Source organism: Miniopterus schreibersii, assembly GCF_964146895.1.
Source record: "Miniopterus schreibersii genome assembly, chromosome: 19".
Taxonomy (NCBI): Eukaryota; Metazoa; Chordata; class Mammalia; order Chiroptera; family Miniopteridae; genus Miniopterus; species Miniopterus schreibersii.
Genome location: NC_138119.1, coordinates 20,074,255 through 20,097,741, shown reverse-complemented (window position 1 = coordinate 20,097,741; position 23,487 = coordinate 20,074,255). Strand labels below are relative to the sequence as shown.

General features: G+C 34.1%; 1 protein-coding gene across 3 annotated transcripts in view; it reads right to left on the bottom strand.

Annotated features, from left to right (window-relative positions):
* The window catches only part of CEP350 (centrosomal protein 350), a 99,213-nt gene that overhangs the window by 62,233 nt on the left and 13,493 nt on the right, over positions 1-23,487 (bottom strand). For 2 of the 3 annotated variants that reach the window (XM_081120647.1, XM_081120648.1), the window contains exons 4-12: positions 22,229-22,343; positions 20,736-20,895; positions 17,850-18,472; positions 14,120-14,233; positions 11,955-12,068; positions 8,338-8,484; positions 6,453-7,111; positions 5,203-5,321; positions 1,079-2,139 (exon numbers count right to left, since the gene is read on the bottom strand). In XM_081120647.1, the coding sequence (XP_080976773.1) occupies positions 1,079-2,139; positions 5,203-5,321; positions 6,453-7,111; positions 8,338-8,484; positions 11,955-12,068; positions 14,120-14,233; positions 17,850-18,472; positions 20,736-20,895; positions 22,229-22,343 (3,112 nt within the window). Of the gene's footprint in view, positions 1-1,069; positions 2,140-5,202; positions 5,322-6,452; positions 7,112-8,337; positions 8,485-11,954; positions 12,069-14,119; positions 14,234-17,849; positions 18,473-20,735; positions 20,896-22,228; positions 22,344-23,487 lie in introns of all 3 variants that reach the window. The other variant, XM_081120646.1, reaches the window with a different exon arrangement.

Below are 23,487 nucleotides of genomic sequence, written 5' to 3'. Positions count from 1 at the left end.
TTCTTATAAAAAATAAATAAATAGCCCAGCCGGGTGTGGCTCAGCGGTTGAGTGTCGACTTAGGATCCAGGCGATCGGGGTTCGATTCCCGGTCAGGGCACATACCCAGGTTGCGGGCTCGATCCCTAGTCGGGGGCTCGAAGGCAGCCAATCAATGACTCTCTCATCATTGATGTTTCTATCTCTCTCTCCCTCTCCTTTCCTCTCTCTGAAATCAATAAAGATATATTTAAAAAAAGAAAAAAAGATATATAAGTGGCTAAATATAAATTCAGGGAAATGCAATGTGATAACCGATTAAGCATAAGATGAACAGATGAAATCATTTGTCAAATAAGTTGCTCACCATGTAGAATGGAAATTTAAAAACTACAGTATCAATAGCTGACTTAAGGCTCAGCCTTACTCTCTAACCTGAAATTCTATGGTTATGTTAGCATAAAACAGGGAGAATCCACCTATGGCAGGAAGAACAGAGAAAGAGACTTGAAAGAATCGAGTCCATCATAGAAAAGAAAAGTTGTGTTGCAGAATTTCAGGGACAAAAAATGGACCTTTAGAAGTTATTGTTTCAGGAAGCAAATATGGAGCTACATTACTATTCAAAGTCTGTTTTTAAAATTAGTTTTGACAAACAGTAATAGATTTGTTTTCATATTAGAAATGTTACTATAGTTGCCCCTCTTAATTCCTGACCCCTATATTACCAATAATTCACAAGTCACTGTATTAAGAAATATACTATTTAAATACATATCTATGGTTACAGAAAACCTAGTACTGCATACATTTGATACATACCAATCTTGAACATCAGATATGAATTTTTCTAAAGTAGACCAAAATTTCTATAAATCCCAATTAATGATTGTTTTGATACTAAAAACTAAAAAATTAAAAAATTAAAAAATTAAAGATTAAATTACAATACTCTAATTGAAGCTTGCAGATAATTTCGATTTAGACAATGTTTCCATTATCCTCATAATAATGAACATCTGTACTATCTTTACAGATTTATGAGACAATTATCTTAAGATAATATACAAATATTACAAGGCTTACTTACTTTTCTCACCTTTTCCATATGACTGATATGATTTTGTAAAAATATTAATGACACTACGTGGACTTCCCTTTGCCAATTCTTCCCATGGCCCTTTGCTTTGTGTACCACCTATATGCCCCAAAAGTGGCAAGAATTTTTCAGCTTCCCTCTGAAACTCTTTGATGGGTTCATAAGCATTTCTTTCTCCAGCACAAAATTCCTTCTCTTTTAGGATTTCTGCTATCTTCAAAGGGGGTCGTCCATCTGGGCCTCCCTCTTCTTCAGAGAGACTCCCCTCACTAAGAAGAGGCCCTTCACTGACTGAGTCTGTGCTGGAACCAAGAGATATTTTGGCTTTGTCTTGAGAACAAGCCTGCAGATCAGAGTTAGAAGAGTCAGTCTGCTTCTTACACAACTGTGCCAGCAGCCCTTCTGGTTTGGGACCAGGGGATCTCATTCTGAAGCTTGATATGGCACTATGAGGTCTTATCATCTCAGGAAGCTTTTTAAATTCACTAAGGTTGCCTACACCAGGAAGCTCATCATCAAAAGTTGCATGAGATACACAGGTTCCCAGCATCTTTTGAATTCGGGCAGAGAAAACATCTTCGGTATCCTCTTTCACAGGTGGACTTATAGCCTTGGTCCAAGGTCCATCTTCTTGGGGTGTTTGCTGCACATCATACTCACTGTTCCACACTGACCCATAGTTAATGTTAGCCCCAGCTAATTTCTTGGCTTCACTTTCAATCCTGCTGGACAAAGAAGCAGCTGTTGCTTTCAAGGCTTCAATACGATCCAGTTTACTCTTATATTGGCTGGCACTAGGTTTTAACAAGGCATCTGAATGAGCAGCTGGTGAGGTCAGATATGGTTGAGGTGTAAAAGTTAATGGCCCTGAAGCAATATTATGGTTCTTCCTGGTTGGTAAAATAGATTCAAAATCCTTATGCAAAAATCCTGCATGCTCTAGACTCAAGAGATGGGAGAGTAAATTCCCAGCTGTTCCAACAAGAGGCTGTGGTTGAGCATGGTGGACTCGTGGGCTCAATCTGTCAGGCTGCATCCATGTAGGTTCTGTCAAGTCCCTTCTGCAAATGAAAGTCACAATGTGCTAGTTAACACAGCAACTCATAACTAAGCTACCATTTTTTAAAAATTTTTGGTTTTCTCTGATTATAAGAGTAATGTACACTTACTGCAAAAAGGACAAAAGAGATAAAGATCACTCATCGCTAAACAATGACAAAGAGGCACTTACTAACATTTCATTTAGAATTGTATCTTTCCAAATGTTTTTCTACGTGTAAGTTGTCTTTTGGTGTTATTTTCACAAAATGAAATCTTACATACTGTTTTGCAAACTGCTTTCTTCAACTACGGTACTTTAAACTATTAATTAAAGAGATGACACTACTACTTTTAAGACTGTGGACAAAATTCTTTACAACACTGGCTCTACTTTTCCATTTAAAAATAATGCTACATAAAAGAGAATGCTTAATACTGCTAAATATTAACCTAGGCATGATATATATTATCCTAATCAACAAATAGTTAATAAATGTCTAACATTTATGTTTAACATCATACATACTAAAGAAATAAGGAGATTACTATAATCTACTTTTTTAAAAAATTAATGGGCATCAAAGAGTACCAATGTAGAACTATGAGTACTAGTCATAACTACACAATACAGTGTAGGGTGTCCATAAAGTCTAATAACAGAATAAAGATGTCCTAGACAATATTATTTAATTCACTTATGTTTCCAGACTATGAACACTCTGTATATTAAGGGATACCACAGATATATTAAAGGCTAATGTTAACTATTAAGAAGATCCTTAGACAAACTAAGATGAGGTTTTTTCCCTTGGTCTTGTCCATTATTTTGGGATGATGACATGAAGATATGTTTATCAGGTCTGAAGATGACAGAAAGCTGGGGGGCATGGCTAACTCTACATTATCAAATTATGACTCAAAGTTATTTGGACAGGCTGCAACCTTAGACCAAACTAGTATGGATAAATGTGAAGTCCTACCAATTAAGTAAAAAAAAAAAATCATCTGCAGGAGGGTAACCAGGGTGATGAAGAAATTGAAAAGCATGTCATGCAAGGTTTGGTTTGGAGGTTATGTTGTAGCAGTCTTGTATACTAAAGAGCTACTCTGAAAATGGAATGAAAAAAGGAAGACTGTGCATAGATTCTATGCCCCTGAATATAGAAATTTTTTTTTTAGATTTTTACAAATGCAAGGTGTGAGGTTATTAGGACCTAAACTAAGGTGGTAGTAATGGGAATGCAAAGGAAGTTATAAATATAAAAGTACTGCTGAGTAAAAACAAAAGATCTTTAAATTCAATTGTTTAGAATGCCAATTTTTTTGGCAGGGTACTGTGCTGACGATAAAGGAATAGAAGGAAACTAAAATGAAAAGACTTAAATCCAGTTAAGATTTAATCCTTACTCTTTAGTTTCTCAAGATCTAGCAGGGATGAGAGACTAATAAACAGCTAAAATACAGTGTTAAGTACTAATTCAAAGATATATAAAGTTCAATAGGGTGTAGACAGGGAACAATGAATTCTGCTAGCCAAGGAAAGTGCCTTTTGAACCACATTTTCAAGTTCTTCAAGGTCAGATAAGTAATTTGGAGTTTTCCAGTAGCTAATGAAGAATCATGAGACATGAAAAGCAAAGAAAAAAGCAAAGCCATTCTTTTAAGCATAAATAATAACTGAGATGTGATAAAACTATAAACAGGAATGGGGAAGCTAAAGAACAGGTAGAGAGAAGGTCAAGGCAATAGGTTAGTTTTCACAAGTCAAAGAATTTGACATTAAAAGAAAGGAAAGAAACATATGCAAGGTAATAAGGTTTAGTAATAGATTTGTTTATATTTGGTTTGTTTTTAATATTGGCTGACTTTTGGAGAGCTAAGAGGAAACTCAGGAAAAGGTAAAAACTAAAGATATGAAGCTAGCAGGATATGTCTGACAACAATAATGGGGCTGATATGAACTGCAAAGTACTTATAAATATTCAAATCCAAAAAAATATTTAAGTTTATTTATGCTTAAAATCTGAAATGTATTGGCAACCTTAAACAAATCATATGAAACATTTCACTTACTGGGAGGCAGTGGTTATAGAGTGTAAAAGCACACAGGCTTCTGGGATCAGACTGCTTAAGCTCAAATCCATCTCTACCACTAACATTTTGATATCTGAGAAAGTTAATTAAATTCTAGATCTCAATTACCCCTTTTGTAAAACCGGAATAACAGTGCCTAACTCAAAAAATTTTTACAAGGATTAAATCAGATAATGCATGCAAAGTATTCAGTTCAGTGGCTGGAATCTAGCAAGTAATCAATAAATTTTAGCTATTTTTATCAGTATTACTAGAGAGGGAGAACCATGTGTATTAACCCCAAACTGGAAAGCGATTTGATTTTTATTTGTGCAGTATCAAAGAAGAGTGCAAAATCTTTCTCTTCCCAAAACAGTTAAAGTATAATTTATAACCATGTAATCTCAAAGTCACCTTAACTTACTTCCAAAACAGTTTTTTTAATTAATTGCAATCAATATATTACAGAGGAAGAAAAAAGTTTTTACAAAAATTTAAGGTAAAATATCCCTCAATCGCCAATCTGATATTAAATCAAATCCCTTCCTAGGGATTCATGTGTTCACGTGCATCTCCAAATATAGCTTTTGAGAGGTAAGATGAATAAACTGGTATGAGTCATATGAAGAAATTTTGATTAGTAATGGATACAGAAGTGTCTTTTGAAAATTATTCACCACAAATACTTTAAAATATTAATTTCACTGGATTCATTCATCCAACAAACTTTTATTGTGTTTAGTTCAGAAAAGGAGTGCTTCCAACTGCAGGTGATTCCCAAGAGAAACTGACATTTACTTTGGATAGTAAAAGACAGGTAAAAGTTGAACAACAGAACAGGAGATGCAGGTAAGTAAAGGTATAACCATGCTTAAGTATCTATCAGAAGATATAAACCAATTTCAAAATAAACCTCTTGTTCACACAGGTCAGTCAACAAAATTAACTGAGCATAGACCACTATACTAAATTTCATGGAAAGAAATCATCTTTCATTCTCCCCTTTTTACCTTGCAAGAGGCTGTGGAGGTTCTGACAGAGACATGTCACTGCTGGAAGATGCACTTGGGGGACGTTCCTGCTTGTTTTCTTTGTCAGATTCTCCAGATGGCTGATACCCTGGTCTGGTCTAGGAAAAAAGGACATCAAATTTATCTGACTCCCATCACAAAGATATATTCAGGGAGTACCTGGGACAAACATTAAATCACTTCACCTTTACGAAAATCATGAAATGTAGGGGCTTTTTCTTTCTGTCAAATAAAATCAATTCGACTTAGTTTGTCTTAAAACCAGCCACTACAATTTACAGCAAAATTACATCTGAAATCCAAAAAGGGCACCTAATACTAACTGCATAATTTAGAGGATGTAATATTTTTTCTAAACCTCAGTATTTTACTGGACAGGTAGAAATACTAGTAGTACTTACATCTTCTTAGGGCTGTGAAAATTTACCAAAGCTTACATCTGTAAAACCTTTAAAATGGTAAGCATTTGCCAGGCCAAGTGTGGCTCAACGATTAAGCATCGACCTAGGATCAAGGAGATCACGGTTCAATTCCTGGTCAGTGTACGTACCGGGGTTACAGGCTCGATCCCTGGTTGGGGGCGGGCAGGAGGCAGCCAATCAATGATGACTCTCTTATCACTGATGTTTCTATCTCTCTCCCTCCCTTCCTCTCTCTGAAATCAATAAAAAGCATATCAAAAAAACAACAACAGACTTTTCATTATCATAATCTAACTTCATTTGCTCAGTCATGAAATACAATGAAAACTAGGCAGGAATATAACTAGTAGCAACGATGATATGAACAGAGATTAGTAACAGAGAAATAGTAAAATTCTGAGTACTTATGATCAATCATATTTATCAAATAACTCTTCATATATAATAAATTTCTTTTTTTTCTTTTTTTAAATATATCTTTATTGATTTCAGAGAGAGGAAAGGAGAGGGAGAGAGAGAGCTAGAAACATCAATGATGAGAGAGTCATTGATCGGCAGTCTGCAACCCGGGCATGTGCCCTGACCAGGAATTGAACCCTGATCGCCTGGATCCTAGGTCAACGCTTAACCGCTGAGCCACGCCCGGCCAGGCCATATATAATAAATTTCATGAAAGGCCATCATTACAAATATTGTCTCAGCATATGTCTGAATCTTAGGAATGGTTGGTAATTTTTAAATAGTATAGCAAATAAACTTCTCCTAACCATAAATTACTTCCTTCTGTATTTCTTTCAGTAGTATTACCTGTGTTTCCTGCATAACATGTTGATGAGTCGGCTCTTCAAGCAATGTCTTTTCTAGTAGCAATTTGGAGTAAGTTTCCTGCAGTCGTCTAGGTGCTGATGGCTCAGGAGGAGGCACATTTTTTACTTTAGTAAAAGCTTCTTTCTGCTTCCGGTAGAGCTCCTGCAATCGTTTGTTCTTCTGCTCAGTGGCCTCCTTTTGAGCCTTCTTCTCTTCATTCTGCTTTCTCTTCCTTTCCTCCTGCTGTCTAACAATGTACTGTCGTACCTCATCTGTGTCATAGTGGCGTTTTTTAGAAATAACAGGGGGGTCTTCATTAGCTGTTATTTTGTCAGGTTTTCTTTTTATTGGGCTATGACTCCTCCAAGCTTGTATTGGTGCTGATGACTTCTGATTCTGTAACTCTCCTGTCTCTTGCCTTGTCCCCTGAGCTGCAGAATCCAGCTGCAGGTCATCAAGAATGCCACGAATTTCGACGGGTAAAAAGTCCTTATTTAAGGCAGTATTTTCCTCCTGTTTATTATCTGGAAGAGATGGAGCTACTTTCTTTATATTATTTTCAGACCGAGCTCTACTTCTTGAACGTTCTGAGTTTCGAGGAAGATGTCTATGTGAAATATCCAACCTGGGATCAGATTCTGCTCTTCCAATATGACTCCCTGTAAAGGATGAACTGTTAGTGATGTATTAAAATTCTGTGTTCTTTCCTAAAATGTATTGCATTCAAGAGAAAATTAGGGAATTTTGCTTTATTTTAAACTCTAATTCAAATATTGTATAAAGTCTTCTAAAGAATATTATAGAAGAAAAAAACCTTGTTTTAGAAGTAGAAGAATTCCTATATTCTGAAACACTATGCTTCCTTGGCATTTGGAAAAAATGCGTCTTTTAATATTTCTGAAATAAGGACAGATATTGTTGATGTGAATATTTAATTATTAACAGAAAATTACTATTTCTCATGTGCTTATTTAATGTTACTCTCCCTCCCAAGCCCTCAAAATTTTGACTAAAAAAACCAACAATGTTAAGCTGTCATAACTCTCCAATGAATGAGAGAAAAATTAAATATATAGAAAAACAATCATTTTATCATCTAGACATTTGTTGATGTGACTGAGAGTGCACATGAGTTTATTTACAAGCTAAATGAAAGTAAAGAGGAGCAAATACAAAGTATACATTGACTTCTATATACCAAATTGCAGTTGCAACTGCATTTCTTACTGAATCCATTCTAGAAGCTCAAATTAAGGCAAATTTTGCTGCTGAAAAGAAAAGCTGGCCTGTAGGTATATATATTTTTTATTTCCCAAAATTAGTGTTCATGAGAAAGTAACTAGTTATTGCAAACAGCATTCAAGATATTTCAAAAAAAGAAAAATAATGGACTCGAGGGACAAACTAAGGAGTTGTAGATCCTAGATAAAATTTTGCCACCCACTGCCGGTATACTCAATTCTCTCTCAGGGCTTATTTCCTAATTTGCCAAATAAAAAAATTCAACCTTGTTAATGTGTGCCTGTGTTTGTGTACATGGGAATGAGAGAGACTGGATTTGATTCTCTTAAGGTTCCTAAAAATCTAATAATATTTGATTAAATGATGCTTTGCTACTCACAGTGTCAGCTAAATGTAATTAACGTAACATAAACAGAATTCTTAATAAAGATCACCATAACACCTCTGTGCAGAAATTATCCACAGACAAGCCCAATAAAACATGTCTTCTTTTTTGAGCTACATCCACAATTATACATACAAAGCAAAGTCATAAAACATTACCAAAAGATTACTTGCATCCTCTTTAAGTACTTACACAAGCACTTTTAATTGTTTTTCTCAATTTTAGTTACTGAGGTAATTTAATAATGTGATTATTCACCAGATTTAGTAGTTCTTTCTCTTCCACTTCTGTCACTTGATACTGTTCTTCTCTCTTTTTGCTCCATTTTAGGTGGAGGTCCCAGAATCTTCTTTACTAATTTTTGTCCATCGCGCCAAGAAGATGTACTTATCAGATGACTGCTACCTAAAAAATATATATATATGTATTATATATACTGCACTGAATTTAAAACTTAAATTTTAACTCTAAGAAGTATATCTATTCAATCATACAGGTTTTCTAAGAATCTTATGCTTATCTTATGCCAAAGTCAAAAGATTTACAATCACTTTTATTTTTAACCCTAAGTCTCCAAAATCAATGAACAGTTTGTTTATATCTTGATTTACCCACACATTTCAAATAAGTGTAAAATGCTTTGAAAGTAGCAAATACTAATAATGATAACTGAAACCTTGAAAACTAAGTCACTGAATCTAACAATTTTGGCACAGAACAAAAATGTGCCTTAACTATAAAGTGTTTGATTTCTCAACACTAGCACAGTATCTGGCACATAGTAAGACATATTTTTGCTGTACAAACAAATGACTTAATCTAAGCACAGATAAAAATTTGAGGAAATATATAATAAACAGCTAACTGTGACTACCTTTGGAGGGGATGATATTACAGCAAATTTAACATTAAATTTTATAGATATATACCAAAACTACACACTACATTTTATGCATAAAATAATGACATTAAAAAAACCAATACCATCAACATTTTCAATTGCCCTAATTATGAAAGTTCATAAAAATAAAAGAATGTTACAGTAAATACAGCTGTTTACCAGAAAAAAATCTTTTCATTTACTATTTTCAGATTGTAAAAAAATTTAAATTAGACCATCATCTCAAAATAGACAGTAACTTAAAAAACAACAAATGACATAAAAGAGCGTTTATAAAATAGAAACTATAAAAAATAAACAGCCCGACCGGGCATGGCTCAATGGTTGAGCATCGACCTAGGATCCAGGAGATCGGGGTTTGAGTCCTGGTCAGGGCACATGCCCGGATTGTGGGCTCGATCAATGACTCTCTCATCATTGATGTTTCTATCCCTCTCTCCCTCTCCTTTCCTCTCTCTGAAATCAATAAAGATATATTAAAAAACAAACAAACAAGAAATATATATTTAAATGTAAAGTAATGTGAGAAATGGAATAAAAATAATAAAATAGTACTTTAAGCCTAATTAAATTAGAAAAATACATTTTTACATTCATAACCAATGCTGGTAAAATTATAATAAAATAATTCTACTTATGCATTGCTTGTTGAAACATAAATGTGTATAGTTTCTTTTAAAAAACAACAAAACAGTATTACATGTCAGGGATCCCAAAAGTACTCATTCACCTTGTTCAAATAATGCAAGTAATAGCACTGTATCTAACAGAAAATACAAAAGAAAGAAAAAAATAAATGAAAATGTTCACTGTATCATTATAACATCAGAAGTGACCTAAATATTGAAAAATGGTGAATGGTTAAACTAGGTTTCTCCTAGATGGAGTACCGTGTTGCCATCTCAAATCACAATTTCTGTAAGAAATAACAGAAATGTTCTATGGAAAGCTTCTAAGAGAAAAAGATAATATTTTATGTATACAATGATTACAATCACATACTATTATGATTTTAAAACTATTGTAAGGAAATACACAAAATAATACTAGTACTTTATTTAAGGGTAGTGGTTTTTTGTGTTTTCTAATTTTCAAGCTTTTTGTGATGCTATTTTAATTCTATTTATAATAAAAGACATTCCATTTAGAGTTTCCTTAAAAAGGGCTTTTAATTTAAAAGTTTAAATGCAAGTATAGTTTTAACGAAAACATCTACTATAAAGAAACATGAATTATAAATGTGTGCTATTTTTAAAAAAGAAATATTTTTGCACCTTATTATTAACCTTAGTCTATCTAAAACATTTAAAAGGTTTTATGTCTATTGCTCAATCTATTTATAAAAAACTTTATGTTCTTAAGCAAAATGAGAGAACAGGCCTCTCTTCAATTTCAGCTTTATTTTCTGAATCAAAAGCAAGCAACCATGAATATACTGGTAGTTATTTATAAATGTTGGCTTCTGAATATGCTTGGTGGTTATTTCTGAATTCTGGCTTTCTGGAATAGTCTCATGCCGTCATTGGTAGAAAAAGAGGACTTTCACTATAGATAAACTATTAATACAGTTTTTGCACATTTAATGACTCTCTGTCTCAGTCGCTGCCCCAGTGCATACATAGAAATTAGCCTACCATAAAACTGGACAAATACAACACAAGATCAGTGTTCAAAAGTTATAGCAGTCCCAGTGTTTCATTTCAAATTATGCTCCTGATAACAGTATTACATAGTATCTCATGAAAAATAACAGGTTTGATTTTTTTAATGTAACAGTTTAGTTTACATTCAGATAATTCATGCTCCTATAAAATTTTATTTTTTACCTGAATACAATGAGGGTCATTCTCTTATGACAACTAGAGTTAACAATGGTTGTCACAAAATACATTATTTGCCACTCTACTAATTAGTCTATGACCATAAATACAAGTGCCTGGTCAAAATCCAGTGCCCATAGCTCCTGTTCTTTGTTCCCAGACCTTGCACATCCCCTATTATACATTCATCATACTTTATTCTATGTATCTATCGTTTTCCTGACAAGATTATAAGCTCCAGGAGAGCAGGGGCTATGTGCACCTTGCTTACCACCGTACTGCCTAAGTTTAGTTTAGCACAATGCCTCACATATAGCAAGTGCTAAAAAATATTTGCATAATGAATGTATGAATGATTGATTGATAATGTCCCCAAGCTGAAAGTGACAAGTTCCTAACTTTCTCCACTCTCTGGGACCAAATTACTCACTGACATGAATATGACATACTAAAACAGCCATTTTCAGTATAGAAAGAAATAATAACTATTATTAATGGAATCATTCCTAACATTTGAGTGCTTACTATATACAGGTACTATATTGAGTGCTTTCAGCTATTATTTTAGTTCTCACAACAACCTGGTGAGAAGTACTACTGCCTTCCCATTTTACATATGGGGAAAATGGACACTAAAATTAACTCATTTACCAAAGGAATAATACTAGGCTATAAAGCTGGGCAATCTGGATAGAGCCTGAAATATTACATGATCACTTTTTCCCAGTCTTGATCTATTCGGAGTCCTGCCTGAACACCACAGGCATGGACTGCCATATTTTCCTTAGGGGCAGTCATAAGCAATTCCTTTGTGTATAAAAGTTCACTACATTAAAATCATTACCTTTCATCTGATTAATTTCTATTAAAAATGATAGAAAAAATTGGGGGGGTGATAGATGTGTTCAGTATCATCATGAACATATGGCTTCATGGGTATATACATATATAAAAACTTATCAAACTATACATTCTAAATACATATAGTTTATGCTATGCCAATTAAGCACACATACACAAAATAATGATAAACTGTATTCCATTTTTATATGTGCAAACAATGAGAACATCTGGTTAACAAACATTTATTTCTACATAGACGCCATTTCAGTAATACCTAACTTTAGGGGGTACATGATATTGAGAAAACTAACCTGTTTTGCATTCTGGACTTGAAAATTGTGCTACCTTTTGGACTTTTCGTACTGGCTTGACCACTTTCTTCTCTTTACTTTTTTCAACAGGTTTCTCTTTCCTAGAGATATCATCTGAAAAGCAGAAATAGTTACAGCAAATATTACAATTATTCCTACCCACCCACTCATCCTCCCCTCAGTATGAAAATAAATATAAAGTATATAATTCAGATAGGGAGAAAGAAATCTTCACTGAGGTTATTTCTATGACCCATAAGCTACCAATGCCAAATCCTCTTACAGAAAGGTCTAAAGATTTCCACTACTCCACCAGTAGGTTCCATTCTTTGTGTTTATTTTTGTCAGGAAACACTTGAGAAATTTAACTCATTTCCACAAACTGGAAGAAACTTCAACAATAATGCTTTCTAACCCAGGATCCACAGCATTTATATAGTCTCAGAGGTAAGCGCACTTTCTCAGATTCTAATTTCATTAAAAAAATTCCTATGTAACTGAGATACTATGAACTTCTAGAATAAAACTTCATAAAATACTCAATATAATATGCCTAAATTAAGTCCTTTTATAGTTATGCTAGTGAAATAGATCAGGTATTTTACATACAAATTACTACTCACTAATTTTTTCAATTCTAATCTGGGAAATATATATAGGGGTGGGCAAAAGTAGGTTTACATAATATGAATAAATAATACAATAATTAATCAATAAATAATACAGGAATAAACTGTTTTGAGTACTACTTTTGCCCACCCGTGTGTGTGTGTGTGTGTGTGTGTGTGTGTGTGTGTGTGTGTGTGTGTGTGAATTAATCGCCATTAAATAAATAGACTTCAAAATACAGAGAGCTCTGCATTCTGGGCAAAGTGGGAGTATGTATGAGTTAAAGGCCCTAAGGCAGGAGCATACCGAATGTCTAAGAAACAGCAGGAGGCCAGTTTGCATGAAGTAAAGAAAGAGAAAAGCTGCAAATGGAATCTAAAACATAAGTGGATGAGTTGGTCTTAGCTGGGAGCACAGAGTGCATCTACCATATAAGAGTATAACAGAAAAACCTCTTTAAGTGTTCTTTGACATACACCATTCTACTTGTCTATAATGATACTGTCCCATGAGGTATAGTGTTATTATCCCTATTTTACAGATGAGAAAGCCAAGGAACAGAGGTTCTGTAACATAGGCAGTATACACAGCTAATAAGTGGCAGAGTCTGAACTTGAACCCTTCCAAGCTGACTCCAAAATCTTTGCTCTTAACTCTTACATTATACTTCTTCTCTACATGAGCAAAGAATTTCTGAATACAGTGCTCCAATAACAGTAGGAAAACTGGACTGAACACTTAACACCACAAAATTTATTAGAAGGGTCTCTACGGGGGCTTATGAGAAAACTCTCAGGGTTTAGTCAGAGTTGGCTTTGAATCTTGGCTTCAATTCTTTTTTGTTTTTACTGTTTACACTATTACAGATGTCCCCCATTCCCTCCCCCTGTATTTTACCCCCCTCCACCCAGCCCCCTGCCCCACTTGGCTTCAATTCTTAATTACTCTTATGCAACCTTGGGAAAATTACTCTTTGAGCCTCTATTTCCTCAACTGTAAAAAATACATAATACCAAATACCTAGCATCTTGTCCAAAATCATACTAGGTGTTCAATATGTAATAACATTATGAGTATGACCTTCCTATTTCCCTCTTCCTATCTTCCAAAAGTTCTTTGTGTTTCCAATTCTCTAACATTATTCCCTTCCTATAAGGTTCATTTTTCTTCCTGCATTTTGCCCTCATGTTAGTATCTTCTTATCTGCTGCCTGCCAAATTACTGACCATTTCAAAGATCTCTGAGGTCTAGTAGAAGAAATAAGCTTCAACTAGACTCCTGTTATTTTCTTCAAATCAGACAGGCCCTACTCAGAAAGTCCCTCAGTTTAAAAATAGCCTTGCTTCTGTCTCATCAGCCATGTATGCTAATTTTAACCTTGGAGCAGAGCCTAGAGGCTAAGAGAGCCTTATGACTAAACCACCACTACTTTAGTATACCAAGTAGTTAGAAAAGGGAAATATCTTTAGCTTGGTGACCATTTTTATGTTTAAGTATTTTAAGTTAGATAGCATGCATGATGAAACACTCAAAATCTTAGAGAGCTCTATTCTCACCTGCAAAGTGAAGTGCTAAGTCTCGATACAGTTCTCTACTCATGTTTTGAAATTCAGCCTCTTGCCACACTTTGCCATCGGGTGTTCGAATCTTGGTCTCTGAAGGATTGAAGCCTAATACATACCAACACACAGAACATTCCTATCAAAGTTGCTTTATAAGTTTTATTTGTTATACTCTTTTGTAAATGAGATATAATTAACATACTTTAAATTCACTCTTTTAAAGTGTACAACTCAGTGGTTTGTAGTATATTTACAAAGTTATACAATTATCACCATCTAATTCCCAAGCATTTCATCTCCCTGAAAAGAAACCCTGTACACATTAGTAGTCATTCTCCACACAACTGTCTCTGTTCCCTGGCAACTGCTAATGTATTTTCTATCTTTATGGATGTGCCTATTCTGGACATTTCATGAAAACACAATCACACAATATGTGGCTCTGTGTCTGGCTTCTCTACTTAGCATAATGTTTTACGTTTATCCACTATATAACATGTACCAAAGCTTTATTCCTTTTTATTGTCAAATGATATTTCATTGTATGGGTATACCAACATTTGTTATCTATTTATCAGCTGATGGACACTTGGGGTGTTTCTATTTTTTGGCTATTATTAATAATGCTGCTATGAACATTTGTGTATAAGTTTTTATGTGGACATATGTTTTCAATTCCCCTGGGTATTATACCTAGGAATGGAATAGCTGGGATATATGGTAACTCTTTAACTTTTTGAGGAATTGCTAAACTGTTCTCTAAAATAGCTGCACCATTTTACATTCTCACCAGCATGTGTGAGGGTTCCAATTTCTCCACATCTTCACCAACACTTGTTATTGTCTGTCTTTTTTTATTACGGTCACCCTAGTAGATGTGAAATGGTATCTCAATTGTGGTTTTGATTTGCATTTTGCTAGTAACTAATAATGCTGCACAGCTTTATAAGCTTTTAAGAGTGGAATGCACAATTAGCTACCACATAATGTGTTGACAAATACTATTTGGAAAAAGTAAGCTTCAGTGAGATAAAGCAATATACGTTTGTTCAAAAGGATTAGAAATGGAGAAATACTAAATTAAATGATAAAAAAAAGTTAATCATAAGTTATAAATTTCAGAGGTATAAACTATCCTTCTCAAGACTAAGAGAAAGACTACACTACTTATTCTTTTCTTTGAAGACAGGCATTAATTACTAACATCTGTCTGATTTTGCCTATGGCTGAACTAATGGACAAGTTGCTACACAGGCAAAATGTACCCAAAGTGTGAAAAATGGGTGTTTAAAACACACTTATTCAATTTCTCAAAAAAATTACATAGGTGCTTTTTCCTAGGAATTGCTGCTCTGACTTGCTACTTCAAATTTATCACTACTCTTTAAGAAATACACTGAACTTGCAATGTTACTTTATAAAATAATAAAATAATGAATATGGATGATAACCAGTGTAGTATAAAGATTTATATTTTCAGATGGCTCAACTTATCAAAAACTTGGCAGCCAATAAATACTTGTAAAATTAAATCATATAAAGAATAAGTTGGAGCTGAAATTGGTAAAAGCACTTTAGAAGTGTTAGATAAAATGTACTGGTAAGTTAATTACATGTCTAATAGTAAATAATCTATTAGGCTCTTAGACATAATAGCATAAACTTAATTTCACCTGACATTTGTGGCAATGGGCATACAATTATGCCTATACCTATATAAGGAAAAAATTTATAAACATAGTGTTCCATCTATTATAAACTAGTCGGTAATAAGAAGGTGCAGCAATTCCATGCAAGTCTCTCTCTCTCTCAGTAATAAAATAAGGATGAAATAAAATAAGGATGACCTATATAGGTTCTTAACTTTCATGGGCATTTACACCAGGAAAGAAAAAGATATACAAACAACTAAGTATAAGACAAGAAAGATTCACACAAACTCCATTTGTGTTCAGTACTTCAAATTTTAAAGCAGAATCACAGAACACTTCCAATGTCTCCTTAAAAAAATAAAGCACACAAAAACATAAATGAAAAACCAAGGGTTTAGTATGCTAACAACTGTATAAAAAAAGAAACTTTCTCTCATTTGTTTGAGTATGCAAAAATTATCCCTGGAAGGATACACAAATTGTTAGCACAGTAACCTCCAGAAAGGGGACCCAGTGGGTGGAGCAGGAAAGCTTTTCAAGGTCCACCGTTTTCATCTTTTGACTTTTGAACCAAGTGAACTTATTATGTATTCAAACAAATGAAATTGTCACTTTAGATTTTTGTAAATTATTAAATAAAATATGGATTCAAACTGACCATCATAACTTTGCCTTAGTGGAATAACTTGGGAATTTCAGAACTTTAACTTCTAGAATGAACAAATCTTAAATGTGCAATATGCATTTAATGCATCTAAGTATAGCAAAAGTTTTGGATAACAACTCACTATCTCAGAACCAACAAGCACATTTTGACCCCACCATTTGCCATTTGCTATTTGCTCTGTCAACAGTGTGGACAATTACTATATGGTACACAAATAACTAAAAGGATATAAAAGAATTTTATTAATAATGCATTAGACCAATCATGGATAATGGAGCAATTTTTTTCAGGATTCTAAAGGGAACTGCTCACAATTTTATCACAAATTAGCTAGAATACAAATTAGCCACTTAAAAAATCTAATTCACAATGAATATCATTAGCAAAAAGTAATAAGCAACAAAATAAAACCGTACACAGTAAAATTTGTTCTGCAGAAAAAAATGAATAAAGACACATTAGGACTATAAAAAATTACAAAAGTGGTAAGAGAAAAACTGGGCTTAGTAGAAAAATACAAAACAAAATGGACTACAGCAAAAACTCTCCTGGTTTGTTAATAACTTAAAATTAATAGAAGAAATAAATCTTGACAATATTTTGATCTTCATACATTCATCTAGAAAAACTGAACTTGAAAAATTGCCCACAAAAGAAAGGTTACAATGGCAGAAGTTTCCATGACAAAAGTCTAATACAGACTAACCTGATCAATAAATTAACTCTTTAATAAAACCTTTGCATGATGATCCTATGAAAATAATTTCAGGAGCATAAAAATACAAACTTCTTAAAATTATCATGTATCAAATCATGAGCTGATTAAAAACAGAAACTGTCTCTGAAAAGCATTTTCTCAATGGAACTCTATCAATGTTGGTATAAATGTGATTTAAATATTTGTTTTCTTAAACACAGGGGGGAAACTCCAGTGTCAAAACTTTAAAGTTAAAGTAACAGGAACCAAATGTCAGTGCCAAAATATTCTGTAACCAAATGTTAACTCAAACTGACTGAATTATCTTTTAAATATTACTTGGGAAAGAATTCCTAATAACAATCCAAATACAATGGCAGAATAAGAGCAATATTCTTTCAGTTCTCTGAAAATGTACTAACTAGTTCTTATTTCCTCTTTTGTTCAACTTATTAAATGTTCATATAGTGGTCCTGATGCACTTATTAAAGATTCCAATTCTAGACTCTATCCCCAGAAATTCTGGTTTAGGTCCAGTGTACGATCCAGAAATGGGCATTTTTAACCTGCACCTTGCATTAATTTCTTGTGTGTTTGATTTGAGAATCACACTCTGTTTTAAAGATGATCATCTCTACTCAAATACATCCTGGGGAGACAGAGGGATAAGGAAGCAGAAAGAGAAAGATACAAGGACTGATTACAAACCTTTATATGCTGGAGCAGGTGGTGCTGTTGCCACTTTCCTGACTTTTGCTGTCACTGAGCTATCAACATTAACAACCATTACTGGGTGGTCAATATGACCCAGATTCTGGCCCCGGCCATTTATTTCTTCTGAGTGTTCCCACTGTTTCCTAATCCGCTCCTTGAGTTTCTCCAGTTTGACATCATGTTGTCGCCGCTTTAACATATCTAATCTTTGGGAATTAGAAGTACTCGTAGAAGAGGGAGAAGAGTCAGCTAGCCGTAACACTTTTGGATCAACATCATGGCCCATGTCACTGACAGAAGCCTTCAAATTGTTCTCATTTCCTTTTGTTCTATTAGGCTTTTCTTCCTCAGTTCTCATAGGGGCTGCCATTTTAATCAAACTTTCAGAATTTTGCAATGCATCAATTGCTGGTCGATCATTTAAAAACCTAACAACAGTATCATTCATGACAGATGGTTGGGAACTCTCAAAATCACAGCAACGTATATTCCGTTCTTCTCGATTGCTTACCATCCGGTTCCCATTCTCAGGCTTTTCTTCATTAATATCCACACAATATACATGCTTTGACTCTAAAGGGCTGGGACTTATATTGGAAGGTGTGCCATGAATTTCCCTATTATTAAAACAAATAATTAGTTTTAAATAAAAAGTACAAAAACCAAACTGAAACCAGTCTTACAAATGGAGAACTCTAAACTAAAATTAGAGACCAAAAGAAAGCCAGAAATTCCGTTAGGTTAAAACTAATAAAATAATCATTACTAATATTAAGACTCAAAGATCCCTTATCAAGTTCTAAATAATAATCTGCATATTATAAAATAAGAAAAATGCAAAAGGTATATGGAGAGATTTCTTTAAGAATGATAGAAAATAGGGTAACAATCTGATTTTGGATATTCACTTGACACCTTTTACCAAAATGTTATTTTACTCCTTTATGAAATCTTAAGTACTAGGAAAAAAGTTCTCAAATACTGGCATTTCATGTGTGTAACTTCTAAATAATGTACCAAATTAACAAATAGACTGGGAGCAGCAATAAAGTAAAGGTACAATAAATATTTTCCTTCAAATAAATGTGGTTAGTAATGTCAAAGCTCTCTGAACCACAGACCACTCTTTTGGCAGCTTCAAACTATGTAAAGCATATTGAGAAACTCTGGAGTAAGCAAAAAAAAAAAGAGGACTAGACATAGCCTAAGTACATCACAAAGTCCACATTCTCTATTCATAAAAACACTAGCAAAAGTCTTCCTTCAGAGACTATTTTTATTTTATACATCATTCTAATAAGTTATATTTTAGGAACAGGAGTTCATTAAAAGGGAGGTTAATGAAGACAAAAAGGCCTCAGCAGTAAGAACACATGAGAATCATGAAAAAACACCCAACAAAATTATAAAAGCACACATAACAAACACCTGGACCCGCAATGTCTGAAAGAGTAGACATTAGCCATCTGTAGCTATTAAGCAACTGAAATGTGGCTAGTCCAAATTGTGATGCACTAGAATGTAAATTACATAGGAATTCAAAATTTTTAAAACAACAAAAAAATGTAAAACATCTTTGCATGTGTGTATGTAACTACTAAAAAATGTTTAGATTACACATATGGCTGCATTAATGGGCCTATTATATAGCACTGATCTGGATGTTTCATTTAAAGACATAAAACTGCAACAAAAATTCTTACAACCATGACTAGTATAGCATAACCTAGTAATTATATCTATATCCATCTATTGTATTTGAGTATGTGTATTTTTCTAAGGAGATAGTCTACAGCTTTTATCAGATTCTCATTGGGGTCCATGACCCAAAAAACATTAGATCCTGTTCTGAGTGGTTGATTATTAAATAAGATAGGAGCTGAGAACTGAATCATGTAGCTTCTACTAGATATCAAGTTAGTCTGCAATTATTTTCACTATCTTGACCAGACTGTAACAATTCACAATTAAAATGACTTAGGTCTACAATTAGCACATGTGGAGAATAAAATAAAGCATAAAAAATAAACTAAAAAAAAAAAGACAGGTTACATACCATGCTTCAATCTGAAAAAGGGAAGGACATTGAAAAGAAAGAAAGGAGGGCAGGAGAGAGGAATTCATTCACTCACTAAATATTTGCTAAACACATGTAAGGGTGTTTCACTATACAATTCTTTCAGCATGTCTGTAAATATGAAAATTTTCATAATAAAATGTTGGGAAAAATATTTATGGAATACTTAGGAAATGATAGGCATTAAGGCCCTAGCCAGTTTTCCTCAATGGTTAGAGCGTTGGCCTGCAGACTGAAGGGTCTCAGGTTCAATTCTGGTCAAGAGCAAGTGCCCTAGTTACAGGCTCAATCCCTGGCCCCAGTTCAGCATGGGTGTGGAAGGCAACCAATCAACATGTCTTTCTCACATTGATGTTTCTCTCTCTCTCCTCTCCCCCACCCCCCTCTTTGCACTCTCCCTGAAAAGCAATGGAAAAAATATCCTCAGGTGAAGATTAAAAAAGAAGAAAACTAAGCTATACAAAGTTCATCACATAGAACATCCAATCTGAGATATTAAGAGGGAAAGAGAAACACATTTCCTGAGTAATTTGTCTGTAGGAAACATACTAATTGCAATGATGGTAGTGGTCTGGAAAGAATATTACTACTTTTTCCCTCCCCAAATATTTAATCAATAAAAGTAGAAAGTCAGTATTTCATAATATAAAAGATGTTTGCTTTATTTTGTTGAAAAATGAATAGGTTAATAATACCAGAGATAGAGTGCTATGAAAAACTCAAAAAATAAACTACAATCTTACTGTAAATATTACAGACTAGCTCTATTTGATAACTTTAAAAAAAAACAAAAAAACACTAACCTGTAAGAAGCCAAAGGTTCACGGAATTCCACATGATTATTTTTCTTTACATTACTCTCCAGGGTGGTAACTCTAAGAGGACTACGAGATTTCTCTTTCCGTGATTTAGAAGATTTGGAGGTTGAAGCATTAAGCCAAGAATCATCCAGGTATCTACCATCTGAAGGAAAAAAAAATCTGTGAGAACATATGATATAAAATACAACTGTCTCTGAATCTGGCAAAGATCTAAGAAAATAACTTAGGTATCTATTATTTCTGACATCGCTAGTTGGATATTATATAAGTAGATGGAAAACATTCATGTTATTTAAATTATTGCAGTAACTCAATCTATAGAGAAAGATTATAATCTGTGCAAACAATGCAAAATAAAACTCTACATATAAAATTCCTTTTTGTCAAAGGCTCTCATTCACTTAAAAAAAGAAATATCAGCCCTAGCCAGTTTTCTCAGTGGTTAAAGCATCAAGGACTGAAGGCTCCTGGGTCCGTTTCCAGCAAAAGGCACGTACCTCAATGCAGGCTCGATCCCTGGTCGGGGCGAGTGTGGGAGACAACCAATTGATGTGTCTCTCTCACATTGTTTCTTTCTTTTTCTCTCTCTCTCTCTCTCCCTCCCTTCCACTCTCTCTAAAAGCAATGGCAAAAATATCCTTGGGTGAGGATTAAGAAAAAAAGAAAGAAAGAAATATCAGATAAAACCCAACAGACTCACAGGTTAAAAAAAAAAAATCACAGTTTCAGTCGAAAGTACTAACCTGCAGGCTTCAGCCCACTGATTAGGAAACCACAGAATTAAATATATGAAAGATAAAGAAAATATTGGATTGTGTGAATTTATGATAGTATCTATAAGACAGATATTCCATTTATAATTTTAAACACCAACAAAAAATATAAATCTTATTAAGTCAACTAAATTTCAAAGTGGCATAAAGACCTGTGAATTAAAAAAAAGACATATAACCCCAAAGGCTCAAAATCAAATTCTCACCATTAAAAACAAATGAAAATTCACTGTCAAAGGTGATACAGTGGTATTTAAGCCCTTAATTAAAAGATGGGGAGCCCGGCCGGGCGTGGCTCAGGGGTTGAGCGTCAACCTAGGATCCAGGCGATCAGGGCTCGATTCCCGATCAGGGCACATGCCCAGGTTGCAGGCTCGATCCCCAGTTGGGGGTGTGCAGGACGCAGCCGATCAATGACTCTCTCATCATTGATGTTTCTATCTCTCTCCACCTCTCCTTTCCTCTCTCTGAAATCAATAAAGATATATTTAAAAAAAAAAAAGGGAAAACATCACCTATAGTCACCGAATTTGAGGTTGCTTTGTGACTACTTAGTACCAAAGGAAAAAAGATGAGGTACAGTCTCTGACAAGAGAGCAAGCAAATACATGGGGCTACAAGAAGAAATTAAACTGAAACAAAACCAACATCAAAAAATTCTATTAAACATATTCAGATCTTTGGAAATAACGCCATACATACCTTTTCTACTTATTTTTCGGGTAGCACTTGCAGAAGATTTCTTTGTATCCATGACAGAATCAAACACAGCTGTACTTGTAGGGGTTACTTCTAATTTGTTTTCAATGTGTCTCAGCTAAAGTTAAACACCATCACAACAAATAGGTTAACACTGTAAATAACCAGCTACTATCAATTTACATAGTTATTTAAAACTATATTGTCCTATACCTTTCTCCAAAGTAGGAAAAGGAATATTTTACTTTAATGAACAAAAGGATAATAATGATAAAATTTGCAAGATAGAATTCAGGTTTCCATACAATTTACAATATAAGTCAACTTTTGGTATAACCATCAATGTCCTCAATAATTTTAAAAAGCATTTTCCCCTAAATAGTAGAGTATTACATGTTTACCGGAGAAAACAGAAAAGGTATAAAAAATGTAATTAAAATAATCAAAATTCCACCACAGAGATTTAAAAAATCTTGTATAAAATTCTGACTTACCTTCTTTTGAATTTTTGCAGTGCAATGTACTCACAAAATTGAAATAATCCTGTAATAGTTCTATATCAGGCTTTCCCTCCCTCATTTATGAGCCCCTTATCACCCTTAAATTTTTTTAAATCCAATCATTTTGAAAAACAACTAACAGTTCAGCTCTAAATTAGTTTAACTCTAAATTAAATTGGGGGAAGAGAAGCTATTCCTACATTATAGATGTATAATGCTCATGTAGGAGCGAGAAAATATAGCCCTGGCCAGGTGGCTCAGTTGGTTGGAGCATCGTCTGGTACACCAAAAGGTTGCAGATTCAATCCCCAGTCAGGACACATATCTAGGTTTCGGGTTCAATCCCCAGTCAGGGCACATATAGGAAGCAACCGATTGACGTTTCTCTCTCACATTGAGGTTTCTCTCTCTGACCCTTCCTTTCTCCCTCATCTTTCACTCTCCCTAAAAATCAATGGGAAAATATTCTCAGGTGAGGATTAACAAAATAAAAAAGGAAAGGGTCTCCCTTCGAAGGGATTATGCATCACCTGCCATACATATTTGTATTACTAAATATCTGACAAGACTGGACAGACACAAAGGACAACAGGTTGCCCACAGTCATTCTTCAGTAATGCTGAAAGAAACTCATCTATTACTGCCACAAAAAAGAAAAGGTAACTCATAGTCCATTCAAAAAGCAGTTGTTCCTTTCATTTCCTGATTCTGAGCCCTCTACATAGACTTAGCTCCTTCCCAAATTCAGGTTTTAAATCTTCC